The following is a 20,323-nucleotide window of genomic DNA, read 5'->3' as shown; positions in this document are numbered from 1 at the left end:
AATCGACTATTCTCTTCTACTCCCTTGCTCTCCTGTGTGCGAAGAAATTCTTAGTGTTCTTCATTTCCTTTCAAAACTCTCTGTGTTGTTCTTGAAAGTTCTTCTCCTTGTAAGATTGTTTAGGTTAGGTTTTCCTTTCCTATCTTCCGCAACAATCTTTTGTATTTTTGTGTCTATTAATTCTTGATATAAATCAATAAGAATTAAAAAGTTGAAAAAAGTATGTGTAATTGTATTCAACCCCCCCTTCTACAATTACTTTATGTCTATTGTCATTCCCTTCGGGACTATCACATGTAAATTGACCAAAAAAGACATTCTTTCATATTATTGACTTATAAGAAGTATTTGAGATTGCTTATTAACTTTTTTGATTTGTTAACATGTAAATATTTATTTTTAATAATATATTGACAAAAATTTATATCAATTAATATTAATAGTTTATTAAAAAAAAATAACTTAAATAAGAATACCTGAAGTTCTTTAGCGGTGGATGATCTTTCAAACCCAAAAAAGATGTTGAAGCAGTAAGGGTTTGGGATAAAAGGGTAAATGTGGTGGAGTCTCTTGGATGACGATAAAAGGGTATGGGCTTGACAAAGGGAGAGTTCAAGAGCACATATGCTGATCGTTGGGGAAGCTATTGATGATAGGTTACTATAAGCTCTCAACATTTTTTCAAGGAGGGTTTAGTTCATTGTTCGAAATCAAATCATGAATATTACGCCTAGAAAAAACGAATTTAGGGATGTAATATGTACTTACTGCTAGTGAATACGCATGTCAAACCAATTGCAAAAGCAAGAGATGCAGTGAAGATCCTGAGAAGAAAATGTCGCTTGAGGAAAAAGAACGTAGGGTTTGATTTCTCTGGTTCCTGTCAAAAACTGAAAATGGTATTAGAAAAAGGATTAAAAAGGTAAATTGTTAATAAGTTAAATTTGATAGGATTGTTTATTACCGGGTATAAACAATTTTTTTTCTCTTAAAATGGCTGATGTCACATCGTCGTAACAAGTCAACAAGGAACTCTCGTAAGCAATCCCAAACACCCCACTATTTTTCATCTTCGTTTGGTATTTTGCTATAAACATTTTCAAACGATGCCTCAAGGTTTTCCCTCTTTTAAGTTTCATAAATGTCTTTTTGTGCTTCGTGTAGTATCAACTAATTTCATGAATATTGACGTTGTTTGTTGATAGATCTCCCGGGGTTCTATTATGATGCCGAGAAGAACAGGTATTTCCCTATCAAATCACCGATTCCGGGTAGAAACGCTTCTTCTGCTTCCACCAAAGCTCAAAAAGCACCTTCGAAAATGAATCAGGTACAACACTAGTAAACTTTTCGATTTTATACCAAGTATGAGTTTGATCTTATAACGAGAAGAATAGAGAAGCAAGCATGCTATAGAGATTAATCCCCCAGTTCCTAAAAGAAGCTGGAGTTTAATATATGATGTCAAACCTAGAATTGTTTAAAATGCAAAATGGATATGGGTTTTATTGCAAGTTTTAATGTTCAATATTGTTAGCAAATATATTTCAAAACTTCAAATCCATATTTTTATTGAAGTTGAAACTTGAAAGGTAACCCTATGCACTTACAGTTAAACTGTAGGGAATGGATGAAAAATTAGAATATACCTGTAGTTTTTTAGAGTAAAATCTAGTACTTCCCATATGATACAAGTATTAAGTCTCAAGTTTAATTTCTTATGAAAATAAAAGTAGAGCAAGCATGCAAAAGAATATGCTTCTCTTTTGGGAAATGTCACCCTTCAGTTCCAAATAGGAGCTGCACTTTGATTTAGGATGTTAAACTTTCTAATATTCAAAGGTGAGGTCAGTTTGTTTCATTTCCCCTCTTTGTTGCGAGTTTTAGAAACAATATTCTACTAGTACTATCCAGTTATTGTAATCTTCAAGGTTGCTTGCTAATTTAGTTCTGGACGCTAAAATTACCATATGTCCTATTGAAGGTGAAAGGCAACCCAGTTAACATAGAAGTCAAACTGTCGCACTTTTTTTCTTGATGGCTCCAAGATTAGGATTCAATTTTAGGGTTTGGGAGTAAAAGCTGCTACTTTTCAAATTCTGGTTTGATATGTACATGTTCTATAATTCTCAGCACCAAACTTTTCTTATATATTTCATGCATATTGTATTTATCGAAGGTTGTCTGGAATGCAAAATTTTTGTGAACGTTGGTGCAAAAAGTAGTTAGTTTGACTTTCAAAAAATGAACAATGGCTTTGATCCCCTGGAATGGGGGCGTCACTGATACAACAAAGTTGCAGACACCAAGCCATTAAGACGGCCTGACCATAATCATTATTTCTATAGCAGAAGTTTTAACATCTAGGAAGGAGCAGGCTTTTGGCCAAAATTGCAAGGCACACTACAATAGTAATAGAACAGTAGAGATAAATATTAATAATTGAATAGTCTTAACAATACGCACGACCTCAACATTGTTTTTATGCTACAATCATGGAATGTGTATGTTGTCTATTGGTCATATTGCATTTTTCATTATAATGATAGCACATTTCACTCTTGTCTGAGATAACTTAGCCTTCCCATTTTAGTTGGTGTTGGTCCCAAACGGATTCTACAAGAGTTTAAAGGTGTTAACACTTAACAATTTGTAAAAGGGGAGGCTGAATACAAACACACAATTTTCACTTTTTAAACTCGTTTATTGATTAAAGAAGATCAATACAGAATTTATAAATTGTTGCGGAAAAAGATAAGGTTAAGATATGCAGACTTTTCGCCGCATATGAACAGTTGACTTTTACAAAGTAGGTAAGCATGTTTGGAGACAATAAAGTAACCCCGTACATGTAATTTTCTGTGTAAGGTATGAGGTTGTCCTTTTGTGCATATAGGATAAGACAAACTAATCTTGTAGAGAAAGATTCATTTGATCGCTGACACTGATTAATCTTTGAAGGTTCTTCAGTGTTCGTTGAGTCTTGGTCATATTCCACACTTTGATTTAGACATCCTTGTTATCACTGGATCCACTTCATATCACGAACTATCATCTTTCTAACTTAGCTACTTCTTTGACATTGCTGAAGGTTTCTTTGGTATGAGTTTTGTTTTTGGGGAATACTTGTTATTTATGAATGTTTATAATACATGTTCTGCAATAACTAAACAAACTCAGAGATGATCGCTGAAACTGAACAAAAACAGAACGAAAAAGTGGGATCAACAGTTGGATTTATAGTCAAGTGGGACTCTTGATCCTTTGTTTCATTTACCCTGCATGTCTAATTAACTTTTATTTTCTATCCACACTTGACGTTAGGAAGCACATGACAAGCTGTATTGGACATATAAATTTGACATTTCCTAAAAACTATGCAACATATATATACGAATATGATGATAAATATAATGGAAAAAGTATCTTAACAAAGAAACATCATTGAAGTAATCAAACCCATACCATCAATTCAATTAACCGACTTGTAGTATGCAATTCTAACTAAAAGAACAATAGATATAAAAAGGGCTTCTTATCAAGTCAACATTAAAAAAATGGAATACATGCTTAAAGAAAAGTCATCATCATGATAATTTGGAATAACTTGATCACTCAACGCCCTTATAAGTTATCACATCCATTTCATGTAAAAAGTTGAAAGAAATAGAGCATCAACTTATCAAGTGTATATAAAACCCAATTTGGACAGGGTGTAGATTTGACGATTTAACTTGTTTATTAGTGATTCACAAGTAAAACTAGACTCTCAATCAATAGTTTCTCATCACCAAAAAAACATACACCAGGTCTTTCACCTTGTATGCCTTTTCTGAGGTGGTCTATAACCAACCCAAAGAGGGAAAGGTTTAGGGTCAATGCTTAGTGCATTCTTATTCCAACTTGGGAAGAAATTAGCATCAGTTTCACGTTTGGAAGCTCATTGTTATTTGGTAGGAGTTCTGTTCTAACTTCTAAGAACCGGTTAAGGGCATGCCTCCATCAATTAGTTAACATTCAGAGCGAGCATTAGCTTGTTGCGAGCCTGACAAAATCCTTATTTAAGGACTCTGATAGACTTGATATGCAAGAAGCTAGACTTGAACAATATCAATGCTCCAACTTGTGAAGGAATGTTGAATTGATTAGAGGTTGTTACTTATTTTACTTTGTTTGTTCAGGTTGTAGGCTTATGTGTTGCCTTACATTTTCAAGGTTCTCCCTATTAATAATACAAATTCTTTAGACCAAAAATAATAACAAATATAATTTTAGTAAGACTAAGTTGATCAAGTAGAATGTAAATTAGAATACTAATTCGATAATGTTTGTTCATAATATGAATAGTAATTATTCCCTTGAAATGAAATTGACAACCTATTCATTTACTTTCCGTTCTTATGTATCCTTCTCCCATAGGCACCATTAAATTGGCAAGACTAAGTCAAACTTTATTTCGTTAGTTATCTAATGTGATCAATGGACAGTACCGTTATGCTGGTGCATCATCCTGTATATCATTCTTATTCTTGTTTCTGATACTTCAATCATAGTTTCTCGTCCCTGTGCATTTCCATGCTTAAAGCTATTGACTATGTGTTGAACATTCATATAGTTTAAGTACGGAGAGATGGGAAAAGGGTCCAAAGTTGTTAAGATGCTTCATGTGAGGGAATTATGTGGAAATTCAGTCAGCTGTAACAAAAGGAAGGTGAACTTTGAAGAACAATACCAAAAGATACGGGCGTCAAAACCTATGGTAAGTTAAATTTGATTCTATTGAGTAAGTAAAGATTTTATCTTGTATGGATGATATCAATTATTTAATACATCATCTAATTAACTCAAAAAAAGTGCAGTAGTAGCAACAATTGGAACTCATGTGAAGCTAAGTGACCACCATGTCACTCCTTGATCGATAGAAACTATATTTTTTTGACTATCATAGCTATTATATCAATTATCCTTTTCTCTTTCTTGGTGGTTTTAGAATATGCGTTAAAACATAAAGTATGAATCTAGGCCACAACATATTGCTTTTGCTAACAATGATGTCGAATTGCATGATAGGCGTGCAATACAGGCCGTCTCTKCTCTGATTGTTATGGGTGTCATATGGCTGTAGGAGGTGCTTSTTGTTGGCGACAATTTTAGTTGGGAGCAGGGTTGTTAGTTTTCAAGCAACTAATACCATGAATAAGGATGAAACATGATTATTCTATTTATGAGGAAAATCACTTTTGAACATAGATTATGGACCATGGATGGAGAAGATAAGAAGAAGACATGAAAGAAAATCCATTTCTCTAACTGAATCAACTATTTTTCTTGGGTACGTGGTTCATGTCATCCAGAAAAGTTGCGGCCTACCTTTGGATGAGTTCTAGCCTTCTAGGAGGTGGATCTTAGTGCCATACCTAGTCAGGCATCATTTTGCTACTCATTTAACTGTTTAATTTATTAGAAACATTGTCAGTGAATTCTTCGGTGGTTATAAAGATCTATAGGCCCTTTAGCACGTGTTACATAATCACAAGCTCACAACTAATTGATAGATAGCTCACTGGTATCTACTAGTTAGCAGAATAAAGGTACTTTGATCTATGTGGAACTCTAAAAAATTGTTCAGTCACCTTGCTAGGTCATAAAGTTCCTGTTCATCAAGTACATGATTACATTGTTTGCTTGTAAGGTCACTTGGAAGTAAGAAACATCAGTTGGAAAAACTTAACTATGATTTAATGGATTTATCTTATGCATTAGATTTGGAAATACGAAGGGACACGGAGGATTACTGATGCTGCATTGGAACACATATGCCTCGACATCCAGACTCCAGGTGGCATTACTAGATCAGAAATATTACTTGCTGGTGGTCTTAAYGGCACCTTTTGGTATGTTATCACCCTCATGTAGATAAATCTTCCGAGTTTCTTTTCTCTGTAACTTTCTTGACTCTTGGACCACAACTTTCCATGTTTAGTTGTAGTATGTGCATATTACTAGAAATCTCAATTTTATATAATACAAATTCTAAATTTGTTGCAGTGCTAGTACTTTTTGATGATCATTGTCTTTTCTAAAAGTTAAACATTTTCATATTGAATTTGAGATTGTAAGTACTTCGGTTGCCGCTTAAAGTTAAAGGATGGCAACTTAAGGAGTATGATCCTCGTGCTAAAGCCCATCTTCGTTCGCTATCCTTTTGGCCAAATCTGAATGCAAGGAATATACTTTCCTAGCAAGCCAGTCTTCTATAGGGACTTGGACATGTTAGAAGACTATGCTTTCACAGTGTATAAGCTTCTTCTCCTCTTATGCATATGGTGTTTATGATCTTGCTTAATTAAATAAATACAAAGGATGAACAGGCATCCAAATTCAAACCTTGCTTAAATCAAATATCCAATTGCATAGTCAAATTGTAAAATCCCGATTTCCATAATGGATATGGAGGTCACTTCAAGGACCAACATAATTGATCAGAGCATTAACATCTTCAAAATCAACACCAATAAATAACTTAATCATAAACCATAATTTTTGTCACCATACTATAAGTATTTCATGCCAACTCGAACCTATAATCTAAAACATCAATGCAACCCTAAATTGAGGCAACTTTCAAACTAAATGTCCTCCAAAAACAAGCAACAGTCTTCATAAAATCCCTTATCACCCTTGATTACTTGTTGGAAGAAAGACACAATGCGAGTCGTTTAATCGACAAATTTAGATGATAAATGTTCATTGTAGAACAATTTAGTAGTTGTTTTTATGTAAGATAAAAGAAACATCTATAAGTATCCCCCACATAACATAATATGAGATAAAAAAACATCTTATAATATCCCCCGCATAACATAATGACACACTCATCTTCTGAGCAATCAAAGAGATATCAAGCTGAAGCAATGAGGGATTGGTTTCTTCTATAGAACACAATCACGGAATCACTACACATGTTGCACATCCAAACAATTCTAGCACAATGGATGTGCCCGTCTAAGTGTACTGAAAATCATGCACGATAAACAAACAAAACGATTTATAAACTGTTTTTATACGAGATACAAGAATCATCTTTAAATATGCCCCATAACAAAATAGCACACGCAAGTGCAGAGCAATCAAAGAAATATAAAGCTGAAGCAATAAGGGTTAGTTTCTTTATACCATGCTTTCTATAGAGCAAAATCACAAATCACTACGCTTATGATACACCAATTGTAGGATATCCAAACAAATACTAACAAATTGGATGTGCCCGTCCAAGTGTACCGAAAATCATTGGCATGCATGTGTGGCACTACTTGACAAACAAACAAAGCTCCCAATGTTACGCCGACCCATATGCCTCCTAAATTTAAATCGACATCACATATTGCACAAGGGCTAAATCTCATCAAAGCACAAAAGGAGACATGGTGGACTAATCACGGGCGTGTCACATCATTGGTCCCATAATGACATGACTTTGATACGCCCACAATGACATGACTGTGATACCCCCACAGGTGGTTAATTTGGAATCAACAGAGAATGTGGGTAGAAACAGTTTCAAGGGCATACATTGAATCTTCAAATCTAACTTCAACACTAGTGAATTTTTACTATGCATACGAGCCCTATGAACAAGAGAAAACATAGAACGTTGGAAGGCAAAAAAAATCCAACTTTTCGTTCAAATTAAAACAAAAAGAGATTGATATGATGAGTGTTTCATAATCTATATCAATTATATCACAAGCATAACACATAACAAAAAGGAATTAGAGTAACCTTGAAGGAAGTACGGAGATCAATACCTAAGCAGATGTCTAGAAACTGCTAAAGCGTGAAAGATCTAATAGATGCCCTCAACATCGAATATCCAAAATAATACTGAAGTATTATTTATAGCTAATAAGATATAATTTATTTTTTATTGCTATAAATATGCCTTAACGATCCTAGTTGATTGATGGTCAAACTCTATAAGCACTTATGTCTCTAGAACTTCGAGAATCGTACTCATTAAGTTTTTTTGTGACTTGAATTTAACATTAACTCATAGATTTTGCATAACAAGGTTGATTTAGTTTGTGATATAAGAACTCTAGATGGTTGACATAAAGGTTTTTCATATATGTTGAAATAGATATTTAGCTTACTATAACTTGTAGTTTTGTCTTGCGACTTGGGAAACAAGTGCATATCATCATAAGTTCTTTTCAGCTTATATTATTTTTTTCACTTTTGGTTGTTTGCAGTTTGTCTGAAGTCGGATATGTTGGGCAACGTGCTAATAATGCGATGCAATGCATGCCAGATCTTGTGCAGCCTCTGAACATAGAAAAGCAAACAGCGTCATTAAAATCGCCAGGACTTCTTTGGAGGCCCATGGGAGCTGTGGTTGAGATGCTTTCAAGTGTATCCTGTATAAAGATATCAAGAAACTATCATCCTCAAGCAACTGATATTGATTCATCAGTTCCACATGCTTTGTATCCTTCAAATGTTTATTTTTATTTACAGATTAGCATTAAGCATTTTTGTGACCGATGCACTTTATTGTTAAGTATGAGCATGTTTCTGTGTTTGTTGGGGTTCAAAATGAATAATCATACACAATCCGATATCCCTGTTATTTCTTGCTCTTAGTCCAAAAGGTCTTTTCCTGGAAATAAGTAATTTAAGCATTCATTTTATCCTTTTTTAGAGTGATAATCTCCTCGTTTCTCAAGGAATTGCACACCTTCCCAAAGACTCGGCTTCAGGGATGCTAAACTTAGGTGCAGGCTCATCATATGGTAGAACCCATGCTGGTTGACCATGGCACAAGAAGCTTAATAATTTGGGTATAATTGTGTAGGGAGAGTTGACGCATATAAAGAACCATAAGTTTGATTTGAGTGCACTATTCAGTTGTCAGTTTTTTCTTTGAAGACCTCAATGCAGATGAGCAATTTTTTCTGATCAGGCAATTTCAAGGCATGTATTTCATTGCCAATTTACTTATCACTCATTACAGACATTATTTTTGGAAGGGTCTGTTTCCTTGTCCCAATGGTAACAATTTATTGTGGTGTCTTATCTTCTCTCCATTTTAAGTATAGATGCTTTTGTGTTGATGTTTGAGCACGAAACCAAGATGTGTAGGGAATTAGGGATTTGAAATTCCCCATACACAAACTTTCTTGCACTAGTTTGTAGCCGGCTGTGCCTGCTTCTTGCACATTTTACTATGGAGATGATACTAATTCTGGTCTTGCAATTGCATGGTTTGCCTCTTTGTTTGACTTCAACTAAAAGCGTACAGAGTAACTACTCTGGGATCTGAAACATCTGGTGGATCTGTTTATATGATGAACCTTAGCGAGCCATTGGAGTATGGTCTGGGCATTGCCATGCTGAGTGGAAGATTCGACGAGATTTCCAGAATCAAATCCACAGTTTGGGCAGCAGATAGCAATTCAGATGGGAATCAAGCGGTGATTGGTAGGCTTTGTACTAATGTTTGTTGTCTTGCTTCTCCTTGCTGATATGTATATAAAATTATATTTTTCCCTGTATCTGCTTGAATGTTATTTTTTCAACTAGTGTATGATAAAATTAAGTTAATAATGCCTCATGAGGTCCTGGCATTATGATAGAAGTCAAAATTGAGGCAAATAGGGTCTTTATAAAATAGCTTTTATAGTTTGCTTTTAGTAACTTTTGGTTCTTCTTGTTGCTCATTTACATCATCTTACTTAAAGAATGTATTTTCTTCACTCATGAATGGGCCTTATTATTGATGCATATGCCACCATTTGTTTTCCTTTTTTGGCATCCACCTCATTTCAGCATCCTGTTCTCCTTTTCTCAACATGTAACCGATTGTCAGTCATCATCAATTCAGTTTGTTTACATCCTTCGTAGGCACCAATATTGGAGCTGCCTTGGTACATATAGAATCTGGAAGAAGATCATGGATATGCCGTTCCAAGAGTGATGTTTTGTCTTTGCAATTTGATTGTTCGGTACGAACATGATATTATTTGAAAAAGATGTATTTGTTCTCTGTTTTACATTTGCTCCTTGACAGAATTGGGGTACAGGTGCCTTAGCTTTAGTTGTTCCTTGCTCAACTTGGCTCAAGTTTGACTTGGGTAGTTCAGTTGACAATATCTCTGGTCTAAAGTTTTAGTGATCATTTTCTTCTTGATGTTGGTAGTTTTGATTTTGGTCTTTTGGTCTTTAGTATTATCTATAACGCTATGATAATATTAGGGCTCTTACTCTTCTGGACTTGTACTTGGTGTAATTGGACTCTGTCATTTGTTTTCCGTTGGGCCACTTTTACCACCCCACACTTGTAAAGCATACTCATTTTGCACCTTATGGAGCACAATATAAGAGTAAGAAAATACAAAACCAAAAGAAGAAAATGAATGGTCGCATTTGCATGCTTTGTTAGAAATTTATATTCAATTTCATAAAGAACACCTGAGAATTATAATCTATTTTTGTGGGTGTATATGAATTCTATTTTTGTGTGTGTATATATATATAAATTTACTTATCTCAAATTATTATGAGGTAGCCTTCCCCAATTATGAACATAAACTTATATGAATCTAAAACCAACTAATCATCAAATACTACCAAACTGTTATCTTTTTGTTTCTTGCTCTAGCATTGTTGTCCACATCAAAGAGGGACTTTAAGGCATACATAAGCAAAATTACTATTGGTGATTTGCATTTGCTCCAAGCCCTTATCTGTGTAAGATAGTAAGTATCCACACTGGTTGTCTGTGCTTGCTGGAATCAGTTAGACTGCATTTCAGAGCTGCAAGTTGTAAAATAAGCCAAACCAAGCAAATCCAATATATTCCACCAATACACAAACCTGTCCTCCACCACAAAGGGTAGAGCGGCTGTATCTGTGAAAACTCCTTGTTTGTGCAAGAGTGTGAGTGAAAAGGTGAGAAAAACAAAGAATAGTAGAAAGAAAGCAACATGGAGAGAAGAAAGTAGCAAGAAGGTACAATGAAACAAAGAACTTGTAAGGAAAAACACATAATTCATTATCTAGTGGATGCCTCTGCTAACCCAGTCTTGTGTGTTTTAGAACTCCTATCAGAGGTCATGTGTAAAGTAGGACTTAATATCGTAAAAGCACAAGGAAGTGAAAAGCCCTCGCTTCCATTGTTGTCCTTGTATAGTCGTTAAATTCGTAACACGTCTTTGTTATTGACGGGTGGTTCATCAATTCATACAAAGATTTCCACCATATGTTCATTGAAATCACCAGGAATAGAATCAGAATGTTCCATGAATGATTTAAATCTCTCCCATAGGGCAAAAATAACTTAATGAATTCCTTGTTGCTAACTAAAAATCATCCCCCTCTGCCGTTTTCTATCTTTTCTGAGGTGACACAGGCAAGTATGGCATGATGTAATAATGCCATATCTGGCTTCATGGTGTTATGAGTGAAACAAGTTCAACTCGGGAAAATCATACATCTGGGATACTGTTTGTGAATGAAGATCTGGGATACCGGAGTATTCACTGAAGTAAATTCAAACCATGTTAATTTGGTTCAATTTTGTTCTGACCTTTTCACCAAAGGAGGTTCTATATGATGGGGATTAAATCTACAGGTGTCTTATCTAACTTATAGAGCCATATCATGCCACCCTGAGATTGCACATAGTTGGTATAAGCTCATAGGTCTAAACCTACCTGCAATGATGTTATACAACCAATAAGTATGCCTTGCTTCTTTCTGTTGCTCCTTGCAATTCCAGCTAAGTGGGCAAGCATGACCGTGCTGGAAACCTTTGATGTTCGAAGTATTCTCAGTGATGCCAAATAACTGTGACCGAAAGCTTGGATGCTAGTCTCAGTGTCTTTACTAGTCTGGTTCTTGCCTTCATTGGCAGCTTAGAGTAGCCTCTCAGGTGTTGGGAATCATGAGGGGATGATTGCCTCTTTTGCCATTTTTCCATCTCTGTCTCTTCTGTTTTGGTAATCAAATGGTTTTCCGTCAGGTGTTAGTGGGTAGTGTTGCAGCCTGAAATTGGAAAGAGTTGGGTTGAACTTCGATTCTATCAGTGTAGTATCTATTGCATTGCTGTTCTTTTACCTGTGATCATTTCTCTGTTTCTAAGAACCATCGGGATGAATACGAATGGCCTGAAATGTGTAGGGACTGCCAGAGTTCACTTGGGGAGACTTCTCATGTAGACAATCTTGCTATTATTCCCTCAAAATGCAAAATCTGGAAGATACATGAATGATGATCTTTGTTTGGTCAATGACATTGAGGTTCATGTACCAAAAAGCAAAGAGTCAATTAAACAATCAAAGCTTATAGATATATCTTAGGATAAGAACGGAAATAAACGAATTACATCTTTTTATTGTATTCTCATTCATTATGGATAGCTGATGAATTTATCTCTTTTTTAAGAGCCATTCATCTCATTCCCCGTTCAACCAAAATGTTTGTTAGATAAAGATGCTGTATCTGAGTTAATACTATTTAGACTAGATGAACATATCATAAGATCGATGGAATAGACTAAGCATACACTCTGATAAATGTTCGTATATGTTGAACTTTTGACTTCATTGTATGAACTGGATGACAAACATTAAAATTGCATTTAATCCTAAAGGAATCACAAAAACATGGATGCCAGTAAAATTAAATCATTGTTTAGCTATTAGCATGTCAAAGTTATTGCCAAGTACATGATTAATTGATAATAAAATGTGTGTGAAGTTAGATTGTCACCGCCATGTATTACCTAGGTGGCTCCTTTTAAACCTTCTCTGTTCTTCCAGGGAAATATTGTTTTATGTGGATTTCGAAATGGAGCTATTGTGACGGTTGATACTCGCCAGAAACCTGAAGACTTGCATGATAGACTTCCTAAACACCAAATTCCTTTTCCATCCTTTAAAACAAGCGCATCGTCAAGTGGAAGAGGTCAAAAACATGAGAAACAATGGTTTGAGGTAACTTATATTTCTAACAATGGAATTTGCTTGCCCTTCTGTATCATCTCCTAAGGATTTGAAGTGGTCAAAACTACTTTCATTTTAATACATTGTGAAGAAACCCATATAATGCAGAACTTGTTTCTTTTTGGTTGATACCGATGGACACGTCAGCTCATCCACAGGCATCTACCACGTGGTAGTTGTTAATCAGCTAGTATGAGCATACTGTTCTGCAAATGTGTGTATAGAGCACTCTCTTTTCGGTCCCTTCCAGTTTTCTAGCATTTACTCGAAGATACCTTTATATTTAATTGATGGTGTGGATTGCAAGACCCATTCCCATCTTTACCATTATGACTCGATTGTCATATAAAGGTGGTCAGATGGCAGTGAAAGCTGACTTAGGATCACAGCTGTCAGCACTCCTACGCCTATTCTGCTCTTCCTTTTGTTCATTCGCAACTGTCAACCGTTTTTTGATTGTCAACTCTCTTTACTGCAATCTGTTCTGAATAAGAACGTAAGTTGAACTGACTGTTGTTAAATATTATTTGTGATAACCAGCTTATTGAGTTAATCTGAATGTTAAGGGCTGTGAGCAGATGCCAACTTGTTTGTTCTTGGTGTGTGAGTCAACGAACGAAACCATTGCTCCCATCATATTGTATAAATGTCTAGTGTGTGAGGAGCTTCTTTTATATGTTTATTTTTCCCTTGTTTGGTGGTATTTCATTAGTACAATTTGAATGTAAAGTTGATGCTTGCAGCTCAGGGGGAACATCCATCACTCTGAAATGATCTCCATGCCTTCATCAGTTTCCTGGTTGGTGGATAACTATTAAAAGTTCATTCATATTGTTTTCACCTTTATGCATGACAACAGCTTTGTTGGTTGACAAACTGCAGTCTGGCAGCACTTAAGCAGTATGATCAGTATTTCTTGGCCAGCTCCATGGATGGAACGGTACTTTTTGCATATTTTTCATTGAAATCTGTAATGCTGCTGCCTCAGCAACTCTGTGTTAGCATCTGTGATATCTTGTTCTGAGCAACCCATGTCTTGTTTGGTTCATCCCGTTCTTTTAATAACTCAAACAACTCAATGGAAGTATGCATATTTTGTGTAGACATCTTGATCTGTATTTGAACTGTTATTATATACATAGGGCAATTGCATAAAAATATAACCTACTTTGTTTTCATTCCTATTTTGGGTAACATACTTTCAGAACTTTCATAATGGCACCTAAGATAAAAATAAACATTTAAGTACCTGGGTAACCAGTTTAACTCTTAACTGGTTACCATGCTGACATGGCATACAACTCAACGTTATTCGGTGACGTGGCTGTTGATATGGATTTTATGACCATGCCTTTCCGGTCACCGTCTCCGGCAATGTCTCCGGCCACCATATGAGTCCGACCACCTTCTCCAACCTCTAACTCCACCTTCACCATGGAGAGCTTCCAGCAATACATCAGCCTCTATCTCCAGCCATTGTCTCCGGTCATTGTCTCCTGTCATCATCTTCAGCCTCTAACTCCACCCGCACCATCAAAAGCTTCTGAAGTTCATCACTCTTACATCCATCGTTCTGCTGCTCTGATAACATCGGGTGAGCCTGTCACACAAACCCATCGGTAAGAGATGACGTGCGGAGATGGAGATGGTGCTCGGCGGGGTATGGCTGTGGTCTCGGTGTCTTGTCACCCTTGGGTTGCTCATAGTTCTAACCCAACTAAACTTCTCTTCTCATCCATGAGACACCACTGAGACGGAGGTCGGAGATGGTGACCGGAGACGGAAGGCGAAGATGGTTACCGGAGATGGTCGACGGTGACGGGAGATGTACCTGGAAAAGATGGCTGTTGTACTGGAGATGGTACCTGGAAGCGGAAAAGCTGGCTGTTGTCTTGGAAATGATTGCCTTGTCCTCTATATATGAAACAAAATTTTAATTGCTCAATATAAAGTTAAGTCAAAGTACATTTTATAATTATTTTTATAAAATAAAATTCATATCAATAGCCACCTCATCGAATAATGTTGAGTTGTATGCCATGTCATCATGGTAACTGGTTAAGGGTTAAACCGGTTACCCGGGTACCTAAGTGTTTGAAAATTTCATTTTAGGTACCTAAATGAAAGTTTTGAAAGTATGTTACCCAAAACAGGAATGAGAACAAAGTAGCATATCTTTTTTGATTAGTGGAAGCATGGATTGTTTATCAGGGTTTCTGGTATCTGTATAAGCAGTGTGACCTGAATAATTTAGACAAACAGTAACGTCCTCCGTCTCTATTTCATTAACAGTTATAATGGAGCTTCCAAGTGAAACCCAATGATGCCAATAAGTTTATTGCACAATAATGTCGGAAAATAATATTGTCGTCTTCGCTATCTGATATGCTCTACACTCTTCGTTAACTTTTGTAGGTGAGGCTTTATGATCATCGTTTGACTCAAAGAGGGGCCGTACAGTTCTACGATGGAAATGTTAATTCTCATACTCGTGTACAGATTGGTGTTGACCCATCAGAGAGATTTTTCATGTCAGGTAACTTGGGTTCCGCCGATGTATCTTTCAACTTCCATGGTAATTTTTCTCTGCTTTTAACAAATGCGTGTATTAGGGGGAGAAGATTTCTGCTTGCGGGTCTGGAGCATCAAGTCAGGCGAAATGTTATACCAAGATAAATTCATGAATTCCGTGCCCTCAGTTGTGTGCTGGCCAAGAGGTGCTGCTATTTCATTGGATTTGTTAACATTTTGATTTGGTTCATTTTCATCATGCCACTTTACTCTTTGGGGTAGAGGTGAGGTCTGCATACATATTACCCTCCCCAAAACCCACCTCCAGGTGGGCTATCATATAACTGGTTTGGTTTGGTTTGATTTTTCATCATCTCTTTTGGTTTATTTATTTGTTATGGATTTGTAGGAGTCCAAGATTGCAACAGAAGACCTGCAAATCATTTTCCAGGGGCCTGGTTGGGATCTCAGGAAGGGCTGTTTTATGTGAATAATATATGACCTTCAACTAAGCTAAAAATCAACAAGGAATGAATCCTTTATCTGTTCTGGATTTCCATTTGGCACTTGGTTTTCTCTTAAATGGCATGATGGAATTGGTGTTGAGTTTGCCAATGGGTCTTGCAATTGGATTCAGATGGCTTGAACTTCCACATGATGTTTGTTTTCTCGTGACAAGTGTTGGTCGACATCAATGAATATGGTATTCCTACATCGTTGGCATCGAGAAGAAAATTACTCCTTGTAAGTTCTCCAGATAGTGACAGTCAACACATGTCTTTAATTGTTGAATATATACATCATATGATCATGAAACCATTATAGGAATTGGTTGTTGAATGTTATGGTGGTTCCCCTTTACTGTTTTGTCGGCCCGAGTATTTCCTGTTTTTACGTTTTTCAAACCTTAATTTTAGTGTTTGCTAGACGTAGTGTTCCTCCAGCTTTAGTAGTTTGTTTCATGTTCCTGTTGTTTGGTTGCATACACTTTGCTGCTAATTACTTCATTTGTTTTGTTGTTTAGTATGGTTTGGTGGTTCCCAATCCTTTAGGGTGGTTCATTTGCCCAACTCGTCTCCTGATATGTTCAGTGCAGGACAACTTACAGAAATGTGATCGTAAACTTGATCTGGTGATCCTCTGCTACAGTGGTCGACACTCAAGATTGGAAATTTGAGCTTAGTTGCCTCCCATGCTACATTTTGAACTATACTCCCTTCTCTCTCTCTTTATAATATATATATATTATATATTTTATATATATATATATTACAAAATGCACACATACTCTTCACATTTGGTGACGCTTAGACCAAAGAAGGTTGAGATCTATTGATAATATGGATGCTGGGTCATTGACCCTTTGGCTCCTTTCTCTTGCATGTCATATCTTTACCCTTAGTAATGGATGATCGGATTACATGCAGTATGGCCTTTGATTTTGAAATGATGCTTTTAGCCAAGCTTTTTTAACTTGTGGGATCTTTTACTGTTTGTCAGCCTTGATATTTACTAACTTTATTTTATTTCTATTTTAGGGACTGTTTGGTTGGTTTTTCATTAAGGTCTGTATAGATTGGGAAGGTTATTATTTGGAAGGGTTTTTTTATAGATGGAAGCAACATGTTTTTTTAATTGAGAGAGATAGATTTGGAAAAAACTTGGCTTTGCATAAAGCATCTCTTTAGAAGCTTACTGAATAAGTCATTTTTTATATCATTAAGTCACTATTAAACAATCATGTATAGTTGACCAAATAAGCTGTAAGTTTCATTAAGATGCTAACAAATAGATGACCAATTGTACTAGTTTTTACTGTTTGTATATGTTTTTTGTTTGCACGCACCTCATTGCTACTTATTGCACCTGTTTCTTGTTAATTTTTTGTTTTTGCAAATTCGGGGTCTTCGTGAAAACGACGTATCTACCACTTGTGGATGGGGTTAAGGTCTTTGCACATCCTACCCTTTTAGACCCCAATTTGGTTTTTTTTGTTTCATGGAACCTTTGTGAGTGCCTTGATGCTTTCAGAATTCAGAGGCATGAATGGCTTCAAAAGTGTTGCACGTTCTTTTTGTCATACCCATTACCCATACAATAATACAACGGGTCAATCTCATTTTTTGGATTTGAAAATTTGAATCTTCAATTGTGTTTAATACTTTTATTATCAGTTTCTCTTAATTTTATTTTTATGATTTTGTGATGTTATGATATGGTGAAGAATCATCGATTGGTTATCAAGTACAATGTGATTATTAGAACTCTGTGTTTGTAGAATTTGAACTAGTTTATTATTTGGTTATCAGTAAACGTCAAACCTAAAAAAAGTTGTATGAATGTAGGAATACGTTGTAAACTTAAATTTTAAATTCTTTAAAAATAAGATATTGTTTTATAGAAATATTAGTATCAACATACTCGAATGTGAATATATTTGTAATAAAAAATTTAGAACAATTTCAAAATTGAAAAAAATATCAAATATGGGTATCAAGTTATTAAAAATTTATTTTCTTGTATAATTTGTTTGATTAAAAATTAAAGTAGTGTCTATCAAATGCTTACATATTTAAGCGTTTACCAAGTTACATTATCTTGTTGGATGAATATGACAATGACCAAGAATCTTGCCTGGTAAGAACGAATGCAATAACTGAGAGTCTTACCCGGTAAATGAAGGTGACGACTATTAAGACTGTTAGCGTCTACATGAACATAAATTCAAATAGAAATAGATAAATTTATTACAAATAGGATAGACATAAATTCATTAAAATAGGATAGACATAAATTCAAATGGTAACACTCCAAGATTGAAACATATCTTGAGCTAAACTATCTTTAAATATAGTCCACACGTTTGTTGTCCCAACAGAAGTGATAACGTTCTCATCTCCGGTTCCATTGTCTTCATCTTCCATTCCAACCTTTGATAAGTCTTCATTCTCAAATGGATCAACTGACATTTCTTGTCTAACAAAATTGTGGAGAAAACAACATGCCATTATGATCCAATTTTTTTAGGTCAACCGAATAATATGAGTTATCTCTTAAAATACCAAACCTTGCTTTCAAAATACTAAAACATATTTCTATAACATTTCGTGCAGAAGAATGCTTCATGTTGAAAAATTATTTTGCCGTTGTTGATTGGTGTCCCTCATGCCAATCATTTAAATACCTTTGACCTTTATAAAAGGCGAGGAAACCCTCCCCATTTGTATACCCCGCATCTACCATGTAATAACATGGCCTTGGCACTTTCAATCCATGTGGCCTAAAAAGTGCATCACGAAGAACTCAACCGTCTGCGGCTGAACCCTCCCATCCAGGTAACACATAGATAAATTGCATATCTTGTGAACACACACCTAATACATTTGTATCGGTATCACCTTTTCTTGTTCTATATCTAGGTTTGTCTTCAAGTAGTACTAAACACTTGATATATGTTCCATCTAGAGCTCCTAAACAATTCTAAATAAATAAAAAAACAAATGGCTATTAGATGTTTTATGTTACTTACGTGTTAATAATAATAAAATAGTTACATATACCTTGAACCACTTCCATGTTTCATCGGTGGAGTTCGCAGGAACAAGTTCAGGTTTCTTAAATAAATATGGATGTAATTTTATCATTGAAAACTTTCCTAAAAACTCTGCTAATGGTTTCTCCTGCATGATGAAAATGACATGCCATTACCCGATTCTTAGAGTAATAATGTGAAGAAAAATGACAACTTGATCATCAATACCCGTGTTCCTACTTGCTTGTAATCCTCCAAAAGTTTCAAGCCTATCACATAACTTATTAAAACGCATTCTATTCATCCCAAGATGTGATATGCAAATAGTATCACTCTCATAAGCATACCTATGTAATATTGAATATCGATCCACATTTAACAAAGAATATCAAATACGTGGTTGGTAGTTGGCTATTAATTTGAAAATCATAGTGAAATACCAAACGATATAAATTATAGCTTCATTCCAGAACAATCTAATAAGCCTACGTCTACGTGTTGTTGCTAAACTAAGTCGGGCTATTTCCTGTTCCAATAAACAAAAGTTATTAACAAAATTCATCCCGACAGTCCCCATATAAAATAGTTTGAAATAATAGTAGCATTGTATCTATACTACATATATAAGCATTTAAGTCATTGTCTTAAAAACAAGTTACAAAGCATAAGTTACAATGGTTTTATGCAACAAATTCAAAAAACTCTTAATTACAACTTATTAAACATATGGTRCAAGATATCAATGCATTGACTTTATGGAGGAAATGCAGCAAATGTTAGGGCTTTTTCTTCAGGTAAGGTCAAAAAGGCTTTATCTGATTTCTTCATTTCCAGCTTCTTTCTTCATRATTTTTACTGCGCAATCCCTTCCCCACCAAAAGCTTTCTCTGTTTTCTTCTTTTCCAGCTTCTTATTCGGGAAATTTCTAGCGCCAAAACCAAAATAGTATGGTCAGCATATGATTTATTCAAATGGCTGCAAACCTTGCACAAATGGGTTGTTCCCAAGAAGTTCTCATCGCTGCATATACCCAGACTTTGGACGTTATGATTTCTCCACAGCTTCCAATTTTTCTGAGGTATTCACTTGGTTCTTATTGTTCATAATTTTGATTTATGAATTCTCTTCTCTTCCTGTTGTTTGCATTCTCTGTTTCCACCAGTAAATAATCAAGTTTTTGGTGGTGATGTGGTTCGATTTGTGATTTTCTTCTCTTCTTCCTGCTGTTTCCAAAAGTCTGCCATGAAGTAAATAATGAATACTTGTTGATAATTTT

At 35.4% G+C, this 20,323-nt stretch overlaps 1 protein-coding gene across 7 annotated transcripts; it reads left to right on the top strand.

Moving 5' to 3' along the window:
• The first annotated feature begins 747 nt into the window (after positions 1-747).
• On the top strand, positions 748-16,726 carry LOC112503429. Of its 7 annotated transcripts, XR_003067972.1 has the most exons (14): positions 890-1,037; positions 1,206-1,330; positions 4,616-4,759; positions 5,764-5,894; positions 8,253-8,486; positions 9,302-9,480; positions 9,904-10,004; positions 12,822-12,995; positions 13,748-13,803; positions 13,887-13,944; positions 15,420-15,540; positions 15,617-15,721; positions 15,925-16,259; positions 16,540-16,726. XR_003067972.1 is itself a non-coding variant. In XM_025107470.1 (13 exons), the coding sequence occupies exons 1-13, from the start codon at positions 836-838 to the stop codon at positions 16,014-16,016; spliced, it is 1,542 nt and encodes a 513-aa protein (XP_024963238.1). In that variant the 5' UTR covers positions 748-835; the 3' UTR covers positions 16,017-16,380. The 7 variants fall into 7 exon arrangements, 6 of the variants coding, with proteins under 6 accessions (XP_024963238.1, XP_024963241.1, XP_024963235.1 ...); XM_025107470.1 differs by lacking the exons at positions 890-1,037; positions 16,540-16,726 and adding an exon at positions 748-857 and having other exon boundaries at positions 15,925-16,380; XM_025107467.1 differs by lacking the exon at positions 16,540-16,726 and having other exon boundaries at positions 888-1,037; positions 15,626-15,721; positions 15,925-16,380.
• Positions 16,727-20,323: the final 3,597 nt, after the last annotated feature.

The sequence above is a fragment of the Cynara cardunculus genome, unplaced genomic scaffold (genome assembly GCF_001531365.2).
Source record: "Cynara cardunculus var. scolymus isolate 2C unplaced genomic scaffold, CcrdV1 Un_Scaffold_2996, whole genome shotgun sequence".
In the NCBI taxonomy this organism is placed as follows: domain Eukaryota; kingdom Viridiplantae; phylum Streptophyta; class Magnoliopsida; order Asterales; family Asteraceae; genus Cynara; species Cynara cardunculus.
The sequence above is the reverse complement of the archived record's forward strand: the minus strand, read 5'-3'. Positions and strand labels throughout refer to the sequence as shown.